The 13,834-nt window shown below is 60.2% G+C and overlaps 1 protein-coding gene across 3 annotated transcripts in view; it reads left to right on the top strand.

Annotated features, from left to right (window-relative positions):
- atg2a (autophagy related 2A) overlaps window positions 1-13,834 on the top strand; it is a 139,010-nt gene that overhangs the window by 90,777 nt on the left and 34,399 nt on the right. For all 3 annotated transcript variants that reach the window (XM_048525104.2, XM_048525102.2, XM_048525101.2), the window contains exon 28: window positions 1,079-1,249. In XM_048525104.2, coding sequence (XP_048381061.1) covers window positions 1,079-1,249 — 171 coding nt within the window. The remainder of the gene's footprint in view (window positions 1-1,078; window positions 1,250-13,834) is intronic.

The raw sequence follows: 13,834 nt of genomic DNA, 5'->3' as shown, positions 1-13,834 counted from the left end.
AGGGCCGAAGGGCCTGTACTGTGCTGTAATGTTCTATGTTCTAAGGGCAGACAATTGACAAGTGCTGTTAATGCCACACAAATGCCAAAGAACCTCCAACAAGGGGGGGATTTAACCATCTGCTTTTCTGTTCAACGTCAGTACCAAAACTGAATCCCCCACCTGCTGGAGGATACCGATGACCAGATCCTGAACTGGACCAGCCATTTAAATGCAGTGGCTACAAGAGCAGGTCAGAGGCTCAGAATCCTGCAGTGAGTTCCTCACCTCCTGACTCCCTAAAGCCTGCCCACCGTCGACAAGGCCTTCATAAGGAGTGAGATGGAATACTCCCCACTTCCCCTGGATGGGGGCAGCTGCGACAACTCTCAAGCGCAGCGTGATCCAGGACAAAGCAGCCCTCGCTTTGATCGGCCCCACATCTACAAACATCCCACTCCCTCCACCCACCGACGCTCAGTCGCAGCAGTGTGTACCATCTACAAGATGCCCTGCAGCATCTCGCCAAAGATCCTCAGGCAGCACCTTCCAAACCCACAACCACATCCACCTAGAAGGACAAGGGGCAGCAGATACATGGGAACGCCACCCACTGCAAGTTCCCTTCTGAGCGCCCACCCCCCCTTCCCGACTCGGAAATATATCGGCCATTCCTTCAGTGTCGCAGGGTCAGAATCCTGGAATTCCCTCCCTAAGGGGGCATCGTGGGTCTCCCCACAGCACACGGACTGCAGCGGTTCAAGAAGGCAGCTCCCCACCACCTTCTCAAGGGAACAGTTGGGGACAGGCAGCAAATACAGGGCCGTATGAAAAGAATGCAAAAAGAAATTTGGTGAGTGAGAGCGAGATGAAGGGTTTGGAACGAAGCAGCTGGAGGGACTCGTTACCAGAGGCTGCCGGAAGGCTCATACAGGTTGATGTGTGCCATTCACTGCTGTTGCTGTAGGACTGGTGTGGGGCTGCAAGGGAATAAGACGGTGATGGAAGAACTGATCAGGAGTGGGAGTTGCTGGGGGGGTGGAATGCTAGCAACCCAGGCAAGAGGTGCTCACGTCCTGAATTTGTTTATCCTTCGCAGGCACAGCCGCTGTTTGAGCTGCGTTGCTCCAACAATGTGGTGCATGTCCACACTTGCGCTGACTCATGTGCCGCCCTGGTGAACCTGATACAGTACGTGGTGAACAGCGGAGACCTCCACCCTCCGCCCAAGCAAGACAGCCCGACTGAAATCGCCGGGCAGAAACTACAGGTACAAGACCAAGACCACGTTACCCTCCACCTCGGCCTGTGTTTGCTGCTCCTGTCTCAGGGCACTCCCAGCAAACTGTGGTCCCCTCGCTTTGTCATTACAAGGCCTCAAAATTCAAGGGTCCAAGGACCCGTCCTCCAACTCGAGCCCCACAGGGAAAGTAGACAGGCCCACTGACAGAATGCTACACCAGATTACAGGCTACGGTGAGCCAAGCCTAGCTTCGCTGACAGCGTCTGAGGGAGACGCAGACCTGACCGACACCATGAGCGATCACTAATATCTATCCACAACGTCCTTCAAATCACACACTGTTACATCTGAAGTGGATGATACATTTTACCTAATCTGAGGTTGAGACCAAGATAAGAAAGTCCTCCGTTTGAACAGCTTCTTTTTATGGCCTTAGGATATTTCTGATGCTTTCTCAGGTAGAGACTGACCCTCGCGGTTCAGTCATCCTTTCAATACAGGAGTGGCAGCCAAAGGTCACTGTGTGGGTTCTGACAAATGGCTGCTTGTTCAATGCTGTCAGTGACACAATGTGAAATAGTCACCCACCAGCCACAGCTGCCTTTACAAAGGTCACAGGAACGGCCTGCAAGAGGGGGATACAATAGGCTGAAAGCAGATTCGGCCTCAGGACCCTAAGAGTTGGTGGAGGCAGCTGTGTCAGTAGGAGGCTCCAGTGGTCTCAGGCCTCAGGACAGCACCACGGTCTGTCATTTCAGCCCCCGCACCCTGTCAGGGAATGTTTGGGAGCCAACTCGGGGTGGAGACTCTGTTTTAACTAAATCTTTATTGGAAATACATCTGAGGTCACTGCCCAGGGAGCACACTGTCGGAAGGTAGTGCTGAGGGAGCGCCGCACTGTCGGAAGGTCAGTGCTGAGGGAGTGCGGCACTGTCGGAGGGTCAGTGCTGAGGGAGTGCCGCACTGTCGGAGGGTCAGTGCTGAGGGAGCGCAGCACTGTCGGAGGGTCAGTGCTGAGGGAGTGCAGCACTGTCGGAGGGTCAGTGCTGAGGGAGTTCCGCACTGTCGGAGGGTCGGTGCTGAGGGAGCGCCGCACTGTCGGAGCGTCAGTGCTGAGGGAGCAGGCGCTGTCGGAGGGTCAGTGCTGAGGGAGCACCGCACTGTCAGAGGGTCAGTGCTGAGGGAGCGCCGCACTGTCGGAGGGTCAGTGCTGAGGGAGCGCCGCACTGTCGGAGCGTCAATGCTGAGGGAATGCCGCACTGTCAGTGGGTCAGTGCTGAGGGAGCGCCACACTGTCGGAGGGTCAGTGCTGAGGGAGTGGGCACTGTTGGAGGGTCGGAGGATCAGTGCTGAGGGAGTGGGCACTGTCGGAGGGTCAGTGCTGAGGGAGTGGGCACTGTCGGAGGGTCAGTGCTGAGGAAGTGGGCACTGTCGGAGGGTCAGTGCTGAGGGAGTGCCGCACTGTCGGAGGGTCAGTGCTGAGGGAGGGCCGCAATGTCGGAGGGTCAGTGCTGAGGGAGCGGCCACTGTCGGAGGGTCAGTGCTGAGGGAGTGGGCACTGTCGGAGGGTCAGTGCTGAGGGAGCGCCGCACTGTTGGTGCGTCAATGCTGAGGGAGCGCTGCGCTGTCGGAGAGTCAGTGCTGAGGGAGCGCTGCGCTGTCGGAGAGTCAGTGCTGAGGGAGCGCCGCACTGTCGGAGGGTCAGTGCTGAGGGAGCGGGCACTGTGGGTGTGTCGGTAGTGAGGGAGTGCCACACTGTGGGTGTGTCGGTAGTGAGGGAGTGCCGCACTGTGGGGGTGTCGGTAGTGAGGGAGCCCCGCACTGTGGGGGTGTCGGTAGTGAGGGAGCCCCGCACTGTGGGGGTGTCGGTAGTGAGGGAGCACCACACTGTGGGTGTGTCGGAGGTGAGGGAATGCCGCACTGTGGGTGTGTCGGTAGTGAGGGAGCCCCGCACTGTGGGTGTGTCGGTAGTGAGGGAGTGCCGCACTGTGGGTGTGCCGGTAGTGAGGGAGTGCCGCACTGTGGGTGTGTCGGTAGTGAGGGAGCGACGCACTGTGGGGGTGTCGGTAGTGAGGGAGCCCCGCACTGTGGGTGTGTCGGTAGTGAGGGAGTGCCGCACTGTGGGTGTGTCGGTAGTGAGGGAGTGCCGCACTGTGGGTGTGTCGGTAGTGAGGGAGTGCTGCACTGTGGGTGTGTCGGTAGTGAGGGAGTGCTGCACTGTGGGTGTGTCGGTAGTGAGGGAGTGTCGCACTGTGGGTGTGTCGGTAATGAGGGAGCGACGCACTGTGGGTGTGTCGGTAGTGAGGGAGTGCCACACTGGGTGTCGGTAGTGAGGGAGTGCCACACTGTGGGAGAGTCGGTAGTGAGGGCGTGCCACACTGTGGGTGTGTCGGTAGTGAGGGAGCACCACACTGTGGGGGTGTCGGTAGTGAGGGAGCACCACACTGTGGGGGTGTCGGTAGTGAGGGAGCGCCACACTGTGAGTGTGTCGGTAGTGAGGGAGTGCCACACTGTGAGTGTGTCGGTAGTGAGGGAGTGCCACACTGTGGGGGTGTCGGTAGTGAGGGAGTGCCACACTGTGGGAGAGTCGGTAGTGAGGGCGTGCCACACTGTGGGTGTGTCGGTAGTGAGGGAGCACCACACTGTGGGGGTGTCGGTAGTGAGGGAGCACCACACTGTGGGGGTGTCGGTAGTGAGGGAGCGCCACACTGTGAGTGTGTCGGTAGTGAGGGAGTGCCACACTGTGAGTGTGTCGGGAGTGAGGGAGTGCCACACTGTGGGTGTGTCGGTAGTGAGGGAGTGCCACACTGTGGGTGTGTCGGTAGTGAGGGAGTGCCACACTGTGGGTGTGTCGGTAGTGAGGGAGTGCTGCACTGTGGGTGTGTCGGTAGTGAGGGAGTGCTGCACTGTGGGTGTGTTGGTAGTGAGGGAGTGTTGCACTGTGGGTGAGTCGGTAGTGAGGGAGTGCTGCACTGTGCGAGTGTTGGTAGTGAGGGAGTGTTGCACTGTGGGTGTGTCGGTAGTGAGGGAGTGCTGCACTGTGGGTGTCGGTAGTGAGGGAGTGTTGCACTGTGGGTGTGTCGGTAGTGAGGGAGTGCTGCACTGTGGGTGTCGGTAGTGAGGGAGTGCTGCACTGTGGGTGTGTCGGTAGTGAGGGAGTGCCGCACTGTGGGTGTGTCGGTAGTGAGGGAGTGCTGCACTGTGAGTGTGTCGGTAGTGAGGGAGTGCCACACTGTGGGGGTGTCGGTAGTGAGGGAGTGCTGTACTGTGGGGGTGTCGGTAGTGAGGGAGTGCCGCACTGTGAGTGTGTCGGTAGTGAGGGAGTGCCACACTGTGGGGGTGTCGGTAGTGAGGGAGTGCCACACTGTGGGTGTGTCGGTAGTGAGGGAGTGCTGCACTGTGAGTGTGTCGGTAGTGAGGGAGTGCCACACTGTGGGGGTGTCGGTAGTGAGGGAGTGCCGCACTGTGGGTGTGTCGGTAGTGAGGGAGTGCTGCACTGTGGGTGTGTTGGTAGTGAGGGAGTGTCGCACTGTGGAGGTGTTTCGGTAGTGAGGGAGTGCTGCACTGTGGGTGTGTCGGTAGTGAGGGAGTGCTGCACTGAGTGTGTCGGTAGTGAGGGAGTGCTGCACTGTGGGTGTGTCGGTAGTGAGGGAGTGCTGCACTGTGGGTGTGTTGGTAGTGAGGGAGTGCTGCACTGTGGGGGTGTCGGTAGTGAGGGAGTGCTGCACTGTGGGGGTGTTGGTAGTGAGGGAGTGCTGCACTGTGGGTGTGTCGGTAGTGAGGGCGTGCTGCACTGTGAGTGTGTCGGTAGTGAGGGAGTGCTGCACTGTGGGTGTGTTGGTAGTGAGGGAGTGCTGCACTGTGGGTGTGTCGGTAGTGAGGGACTGCTGCACTGTGGGTGTGTCGGTAGTGAGGGAGTGTTGCACTGTGGGGGTGTTTCGGTAGTGAGGGAGTGCTGCACTGTGGGGGTGTGTCGGTAGTGAGGGAGTGCTGCACTGTGGGGGTGTTTCGGTAGTGAAAGAGCACCACACTCTGGGTGTGTCGGTAGTGAGGGAGTGCCACACTGTGGGTGTGTCGGTAGTGAGGGTGTGCTGCACTGTGGGGGTGTGTCGGTAGTGAGGGAGTGCTGCACTGTGGGTGTGTCGGTAGTGAGGGAGTGCTGCACTGTGGGGGTGTGTCGGTAGTGAGGGAGTGCTGCACTGTGGGGGTGTGTCGGTAGTGAGGGAGTGCTGCACTGTAGGGGTGTTTCGGTAGTGAAAGAGCACCACACTGTGGGTGTGTCGGTAGTGAGGGAGTGCCACACTGTGGGTGTGTCGGTAGTGAGGGAGTGCCACACTGTGAGTGTGTCGGTAGTGAGGGAGTGCCACACTGTGAGTGTGTCGGTAGTGAGGGAGTGCTGCACTGTGGGTGTGTCGGTAGTGAGGGAGTGCCACACTGTGAGTGTGTCGGTAGTGAGGGAGTGCTGCACTGTGGGTGTGTCGGTAGTGAGGGAGCACCACACTGTGGGTGTGTCGGTAGTGAGGGAGTGCTGCACTGTGGGAGTGTCGGTAGTGAGGGAGTGCCACACTGTGGATGTGTCGGTAGTGAGGGAGTGCTGCACTGTGAGTGTGTCGGTAGTGAGGGAGTGCCACACTGTGGGGGTGTCGGTAGTGAGGGAGTGCCACACTGTGGGTGTGTCGGTAGTGAGGGAGCGCCACACTGTGGGGGTGTTTCGGTAGTGAGGGAGTGCCACACTGTGGGTGTGTCGGTAGTGAGGGAGTGCCACACTGTGGGGGTGTTTCGGTAGTGAAAGAGCACCACACTCTGGGTGTGTCGGTAGTGAGGGAGTGCTGCACTGTGGGTGTGTCGGTAGTGAGGGGGTGCTGCACTGTGGGAGTGTCGGTAGTGAGGGAGTGCTGCACTGTGGGTGTGTCGGTAGTGAGGGAGTGCTGCACTGTGGGAGTGTCGGTAGTGAGGGAGTGTCGCACTGTGGGTGTGTCGGTAGTGAGGGAGTGCTGCACTGTGGGTGTGTCGGTAGTGAGGGAGTGCAGCACTGTGGGTGTGTTGGTAGTGAGGGAGTGCCACACTGTGGGTGTGTCGGTAGTGAGGGAGTGCAGCACTGTGAGTGTGTCGGTAGTGAGGGAGTGCTGCACTGTGGGTGTGTCGGTAGTGAGGGAGTGCCCCACTGTGGGTGTGTCGGTAGTGAGGGAGTGCTGCACTGTGCGAGTGTCGGTAGTGAGGGAGTGCTGCACTGTGGGTGTGTCGGTAGTGAGGGAGTGCTGCACTGTGGGAGTGTCGATAGTGAGGGAGTGCTGCACTGTGGGTGTGTCGGTAGTGAGGGAGTGCTGCACTGTGGGTGTGTCGGTAGTGAGGGAGTGCTGCACTGTGGGTGTGTCGGTAGTGAGGGTGTGCTGCACTGTGGGTGTGTTGGTAGTGAGGGAGTGCTGTGCTGTGGGTGTGTCGGTAGTGAGGGAGTGCTGCACTGTGGGAGTGTCGGTAGTGAGGGAGTGCCGCACTGTGGGTGTGTCGGTAGTGAGGGAGCACCACACTGTGGGGGTGTCGGTAGTGAGGGAGCACCACACTGTGGGGGTGTCGGTAGTGAGGGAGCGCCACACTGTGAGTGTGTCGGTAGTGAGGGAGTGCCACACTGTGAGTGTGTCGGTAGTGAGGGAGTGCCACACTGTGGGGGTGTCGGTAGTGAGGGAGTGCCACACTGTGGGAGAGTCGGTAGTGAGGGCGTGCCACACTGTGGGTGTGTCGGTAGTGAGGGAGCACCACACTGTGGGGGTGTCGGTAGTGAGGGAGCACCACACTGTGGGGGTGTCGGTAGTGAGGGAGCGCCACACTGTGAGTGTGTCGGTAGTGAGGGAGTGCCACACTGTGAGTGTGTCGGTAGTGAGGGAGTGCCACACTGTGGGTGTGTCGGTAGTGAGGGAGTGCCACACTGTGGGTGTGTCGGTAGTGAGGGAGTGCCACACTGTGGGTGTGTCGGTAGTGAGGGAGTGCTGCACTGTGGGTGTGTCGGTAGTGAGGGAGTGCTGCACTGTGGGTGTGTTGGTAGTGAGGGAGTGTTGCACTGTGGGTGAGTCGGTAGTGAGGGAGTGCTGCACTGTGCGAGTGTTGGTAGTGAGGGAGTGTTGCACTGTGGGTGTGTCGGTAGTGAGGGAGTGCTGCACTGTGGGTGTCGGTAGTGAGGGAGTGTTGCACTGTGGGTGTGTCGGTAGTGAGGGAGTGCTGCACTGTGGGTGTCGGTAGTGAGGGAGTGCTGCACTGTGGGTGTGTCGGTAGTGAGGGAGTGCCGCACTGTGGGTGTGTCGGTAGTGAGGGAGTGCTGCACTGTGAGTGTGTCGGTAGTGAGGGAGTGCCACACTGTGGGGGTGTCGGTAGTGAGGGAGTGCTGTACTGTGGGGGTGTCGGTAGTGAGGGAGTGCCACACTGTGGGTGTGTCGGTAGTGAGGGAGTGCTGCACTGTGAGTGTGTCGGTAGTGAGGGAGTGCCACACTGTGGGGGTGTCGGTAGTGAGGGAGTGCCACACTGTGGGTGTGTCGGTAGTGAGGGAGTGCTGCACTGTGGGTGTGTTGGTAGTGAGGGAGTGTCGCACTGTGGAGGTGTTTCGGTAGTGAGGGAGTGCTGCACTGTGGGTGTGTCGGTAGTGAGGGAGTGCTGCACTGAGTGTGTCGGTAGTGAGGGAGTGCTGCACTGTGGGTGTGTCGGTAGTGAGGGAGTGCTGCACTGTGGGTGTGTTGGTAGTGAGGGAGTGCTGCACTGTGGGGGTGTTGGTAGTGAGGGAGTGCTGCACTGTGGGTGTGTCGGTAGTGAGGGCGTGCTGCACTGTGAGTGTGTCGGTAGTGAGGGAGTGCTGCACTGTGGGTGTGTCGGTAGTGAGGGAGTGCTGCACTGTGGGTGTGTTGGTAGTGAGGGAGTGCTGCACTGTGGGTGTGTCGGTAGTGAGGGACTGCTGCACTGTGGGTGTGTCGGTAGTGAGGGAGTGTTGCACTGTGGGGGTGTTTCGGTAGTGAGGGAGTGCTGCACTGTGGGGGTGTGTCGGTAGTGAGGGAGTGCTGCACTGTGGGGGTGTTTCGGTAGTGAAAGAGCACCACACTCTGGGTGTGTCGGTAGTGAGGGAGTGCCACACTGTGGGTGTGTCGGTAGTGAGGGTGTGCTGCACTGTGGGGGTGTGTCGGTAGTGAGGGAGTGCTGCACTGTGGGTGTGTCGGTAGTGAGGGAGTGCTGCACTGTGGGGGTGTGTCGGTAGTGAGGGAGTGCTGCACTGTGGGGGTGTGTCGGTAGTGAGGGAGTGCTGCACTGTAGGGGTGTTTCGGTAGTGAAAGAGCACCACACTGTGGGTGTGTCGGTAGTGAGGGAGTGCCACACTGTGGGTGTGTCGGTAGTGAGGGAGTGCCACACTGTGAGTGTGTCGGTAGTGAGGGAGTGCCACACTGTGAGTGTGTCGGTAGTGAGGGAGTGCTGCACTGTGGGTGTGTCGGTAGTGAGGGAGTGCCACACTGTGAGTGTGTCGGTAGTGAGGGAGTGCTGCACTGTGGGTGTGTCGGTAGTGAGGGAGCACCACACTGTGGGTGTGTCGGTAGTGAGGGAGTGCTGCACTGTGGGAGTGTCGGTAGTGAGGGAGTGCCACACTGTGGATGTGTCGGTAGTGAGGGAGTGCTGCACTGTGAGTGTGTCGGTAGTGAGGGAGTGCCACACTGTGGGGGTGTCGGTAGTGAGGGAGTGCCACACTGTGGGTGTGTCGGTAGTGAGGGAGCGCCACACTGTGGGGGTGTTTCGGTAGTGAGGGAGTGCCACACTGTGGGTGTGTCGGTAGTGAGGGAGTGCCACACTGTGGGGGTGTTTCGGTAGTGAAAGAGCACCACACTCTGGGTGTGTCGGTAGTGAGGGAGTGCTGCACTGTGGGTGTGTCGGTAGTGAGGGGGTGCTGCACTGTGGGAGTGTCGGTAGTGAGGGAGTGCTGCACTGTGGGTGTGTCGGTAGTGAGGGAGTGCTGCACTGTGGGAGTGTCGGTAGTGAGGGAGTGTCGCACTGTGGGTGTGTCGGTAGTGAGGGAGTGCTGCACTGTGGGTGTGTCGGTAGTGAGGGAGTGCTGCACTGTGGGTGTGTTGGTAGTGAGGGAGTGCCACACTGTGGGTGTGTCGGTAGTGAGGGAGTGCAGCACTGTGAGTGTGTCGGTAGTGAGGGAGTGCTGCACTGTGGGTGTGTCGGTAGTGAGGGAGTGCCCCACTGTGGGTGTGTCGGTAGTGAGGGAGTGCTGCACTGTGCGAGTGTCGGTAGTGAGGGAGTGCTGCACTGTGGGTGTGTCGGTAGTGAGGGAGTGCCGCACTGTGGGTGTGTCGGTAGTGAGGGAGTGCTGCACTGTGGGAGTGTCGGTAGTGAGGGAGTGCTGCACTGTGGGTGTGTCGGTAGTGAGGGAGTGCTGCACTGTGGGTGTGTTGGTAGTGAGGGAGTGCCACACTGTGGGTGTGTCGGTAGTGAGGGAGTGCAGCACTGTGAGTGTGTCGGTAGTGAGGGAGTGCTGCACTGTGGGTGTGTCGGTAGTGAGGGAGTGCCCCACTGTGGGTGTGTCGGTAGTGAGGGAGTGCTGCACTGTGCGAGTGTCGGTAGTGAGGGAGTGTCGCACTGTGGGTGTGTCGGTAGTGAGGGAGTGCCGCACTGTGGGTGTGTCGGTAGTGGGGGAGTGCTGCACTGTGGGGGTGTGTCGGTAGTGAGGGAGTGCTGCACTGTGGGAGTGTCGGTAGTGAGGGAGTGCCGCACTGTGGGGGTGTCGGTAGTGAGGGAGTGCTGCACTGTGGGGGTGTCGGTAGTGAGGGAGTGCTGCACTGTGGGTGTGTTGGTAGTGAGGGAGTGTCGCACTGTGGGTGTGTTGGTAGTGAGGGAGTGTCGCACTGTGGGTGTGTTGGTAGTGAGGGAGCACAGTGGTATGAGCTCTCCCCCAGGTCAGAGAAACACTGAGCATTCCACCTTCCGTTTTGCACAGTTGTCTGGCCTGAGCTGAGGAATCCACCTCTGTCTCACTCGCAGGCGAGAGTTCCACGCACTGAGCAGCCGGAGACGCCCTCGCTGTATTATTTCAGTGTGTTTTCTCTACTTTTTGTCTTTATCTTGCACGATCATGTGCTGCACTCACCACTTCAGATATCCCAACTAGCTGCGTAACTCACGGATGTGGTTGAGATCAAATAACAGGCCTACTGATGGAACACTTTGAGTACAGCAGACATCTCATTTACAGCACAGATGAAACCCCTTGCAGAATGACTCGCTGCAGGTTACTGCTTTGTACCTGTGAAACCTCAAGGTGCAGGACAGTCGAGAATTGAAAAGCTGAGCTTCTGCTTTGAGGTTCTCTGTCAGGTGACTCAGGGCAAACAGTTTCCACTGGCAGGAAGCAGAACAGAATGATTAATGTCATTGCAAAAACCCAAGGGATCAGTGTTTCCATTGAATTTATATGTAGGCTCTGGGCTTTCCTGGCTAGGCCAGCAGTTTTATTACCCTAATTACCCTGAGGGGAGTTGAGAATAGTCACATTGCTGTGGATCTGGAGACCCAAGTCAACCAGACCAAATAAGGGACGGCAGTTCCCTTCCCTAAACGACACGAGTGAACCAGATGGGTCTTTCCAACAGCTGGAAATTATTTGGGCCTCTTCATACCAGATTTTGCGTCATGTGGATTCAGATTCCACCATCTGCCATGATGGGATTTGAGCCCGGATCCCCAGAACATTACCTAGTGCGTCTGGAATAACAGTGCAGTGATAATACCACCAGGCAGTCGCCTCTCCCCGTGCCTGGGCGTGAGACACCAGGGTGTTAGGATGGGAAATGCGGGGCCTGAAAGGATGGGGAAACCCTTTCCTTCTCATCGTTCCTTTTCCTCTTGTGCTCTTTCTCTCACACTCCTCTTTCCTCATTACCCGTCTCCCAGGAAACCTCTCTGTGATCCACCCCCCATCCTGTCCCACCACCCCCATTCCCTCTCAACCCCAACCCCTTCCACATCCCAACCCCATCCATCACCCAACCCCCTCTCACTGCTTACGTCTCCCATCCCCCCTTTTCTCATGACCACCCCCTCCCCATTCTTCCCTCTTACACCTCGACACCCATCTATTTCTCTCACCATGTGGGTTCTGCTCTTTCACTGTGTCCCTTCTCCCAATCCAACGTATCCTTCTTGCTCTCTTTTTCCATTCACACTCCTCCACTCTCTCCATCTTCTCCAGATTCTTTCTACATGCCTCATTCTTTCAGAAAACTTGCTGTCCAGATGCCGCACTGTCGGAGGGCCACTGCTGAGGGAGCGCCGCGCTGTGGGAGGGTCAGTGCTGAGGCAGTGGGCACTGTCGGAGGGTCAGTGCTGAGGGAGCGCCGCACTGTCGGAGGGTCAGTGCTGAGGGAGCGCCGCGCTGTCGGAGGGTCAGTGCTGAGGGAGTGCCGCACTGTCGGAGGGTCAGTGCTGAGGGAGTGCCGCACTGTCGGAGGGTCAGTGCTGAGGGAGTGCCGCACTGTCGGAGGGTCAGTGCTGAGGGAGTGGGCACTGTCGGAGGGTCAATGCTGAGGGAGTGGGCACAGTCGGAGGGTCAGTGCCGAGGGAGCGCCGCGCTGTCGGAGGGTCAGTGCCGAGGGAGTGCCGCACTGTCGGAGGGTCAGTGCTGAGGGAGCGCCGCGCTGTCGGAGGGTCAGTGCTGAGGGAGCGCCGCACTGTCGGAGGGTCAGTGCTGAGGGAGCGCCGCGCTGTCGGAGGGTCGGTGCCGAGGGAGCGCCGCGCTGTCGGAGGGTCAGTGCTGAGGGAGCGCCGCGCTGTCGGAGGGTCGGTGCCGAGGGAGCGCCGCGCTGTCGGAGGGTCAGTGCTGAGGGAGCGCCGCGCTGTCGGAGGGTCAGTGCTGAGGGAGCGCCGCACTGTCGGAGGGTCAGTGCTGAGGGAGCGCCGCGCTGTCGGAGGGTCAGTGCTGAGGGAGTGCCGCACTGTCGGAGGGTCAGTGCTGAGGGAGTGCCGCACTGTCGGAGGGTCAGTGCTGAGGGAGTGCCGCACTGTCGGAGGGTCAGTGCTGAGGGAGTGGGCACTGTCGGAGGGTCAGTGCTGAGGGAGTGCCGCACTGTCGGAGGGTCAGTGCTGAGGGAGTGGGCACTGTCGGAGGGTCAGTGCTGAGGGAGTGGGCACTGTCGGAGGGTCAGTGCTGAGGGAGTGGGCACTGTCGGAGGGTCAGTGCTGAGGGAGCAGCGCACTGTCGGAGGGTCAGTGCTGAGGGAGTGGGCACTGTCGGAGGGTCAGTGCCGAGGGAGCGCCGCACTGTCGGAGCGTCAATGCTGAGGGAATGCCGCACTGTCAGTGGGTCAGTGCTGAGGGAGCGCCACACTGTCGGAGGGTCAGTGCTGAGGGAGTGGGCACTGTTGGAGGGTCGGAGGATCAGTGCTGAGGGAGTGGGCACTGTCGGAGGGTCAGTGCTGAGGGAGTGCTGCACTGTTGGAGGGTCAGTGCTGAGGGAGTGCCACACTATCGGCGGGTCAGTGCTGAGGGAGTGCCGCACTGTTGGAGGGTCAGTGCTGAGGGAGTGCCGCACTGTTGGAGGGTCAGTGCTGAGGGAGTGCCGCACTGTCGGAGGGTCAGTGCTGAGGGAGTGCCGCACTGTCGGAGGGTCAGTGCTGAGGGAGTGGGCACTGTCGGAGGGTCAGTGCTGAGGGAGTGCCGCACTGTCGGAGGGTCAGTGCTGAGGGAGCGCTGCACTGTCGGAGGGTCAGTGCTGAGGGAGCGGGCACTGTCGGAGGGTCGGTGCTGAGGGAGCGCCGCACTGTCGGAGGGTCAGTGCTGAGGGAGTGGGCACTGTCGGAGGGTCAGTGCTGAGGGAGCGCCGCACTGTCGGAGGGTCAGTGCTGAGGGAGCGCCGCGCTGTCGGAGGGTCAGTGCTGAGGGAGCGCCGCACTGTCGGAGGGTCAGTGCTGAGGGAGCGCCGCGCTGTCGGAGGGTCAGTGCTGAGGGAGCGCCGCGCTGTCGGAGGGTCAGTGCTGAGGGAGTGCCGCACTATCGGAGGGTCAGTGCTGAGGGAGCGCCGCGCTGTCGGAGGGTCAGTGCTGAGGGAGCGCCGCGCTGTCGGAGGGTCAGTGCTGAGAGGGAGCGCCGCACTGTCGGAGGGTCAGTGCTGAGGGAGCGCCGCGCTGTCGGAGGGTCAGTGCTGAGGGAGCGCCGCGCTGTCGGAGGGTCAGTGCTGAGGGAGCGGGCGCTGTCGGAGGGTCAGTGCTGAGGGAGCGCCGCACTGTCGGAGGGTCAGTGCTGAGGGAGCGCCGCACTGTCGGAGGGTCAGTGCTGAGGGAGCGCCGCACTGTCGGAGGGTCAGTGCTGAGGGAGCGCCGCGCTGTCGGAGGGTCAGTGCTGAGGGAGCGCCACACTGTCGGAGGGTCAGTGCTGAGGGAGCGCCGCACTGTCGGAGGGTCAGTGCTGAGGGAGCGCCGCACTGTCGGAGGGTCAGTGCCGAGGGAGCGCCGCACTGTCGGAGGGTCAGTGCTGAGGGAGCGCCGCGCTGTCGGAGGGTCAGTGCTGAGGGAGCGCCGCGCTGTCGGAGGGTCAGTGCTGAGGGAGCGCCGCACTGTCGGAGGGTCAGTGCTGAGGGAGCGGGCGCTG

The sequence above is a fragment of the Stegostoma tigrinum genome, chromosome 42 (assembly GCF_030684315.1).
Source record: "Stegostoma tigrinum isolate sSteTig4 chromosome 42, sSteTig4.hap1, whole genome shotgun sequence".
Classification (NCBI taxonomy): Eukaryota; Metazoa; Chordata; class Chondrichthyes; order Orectolobiformes; family Stegostomatidae; genus Stegostoma; species Stegostoma tigrinum.
Note: the sequence above shows the minus strand (reverse complement) of the source record. Positions and strands in the feature narration are given on the sequence as shown.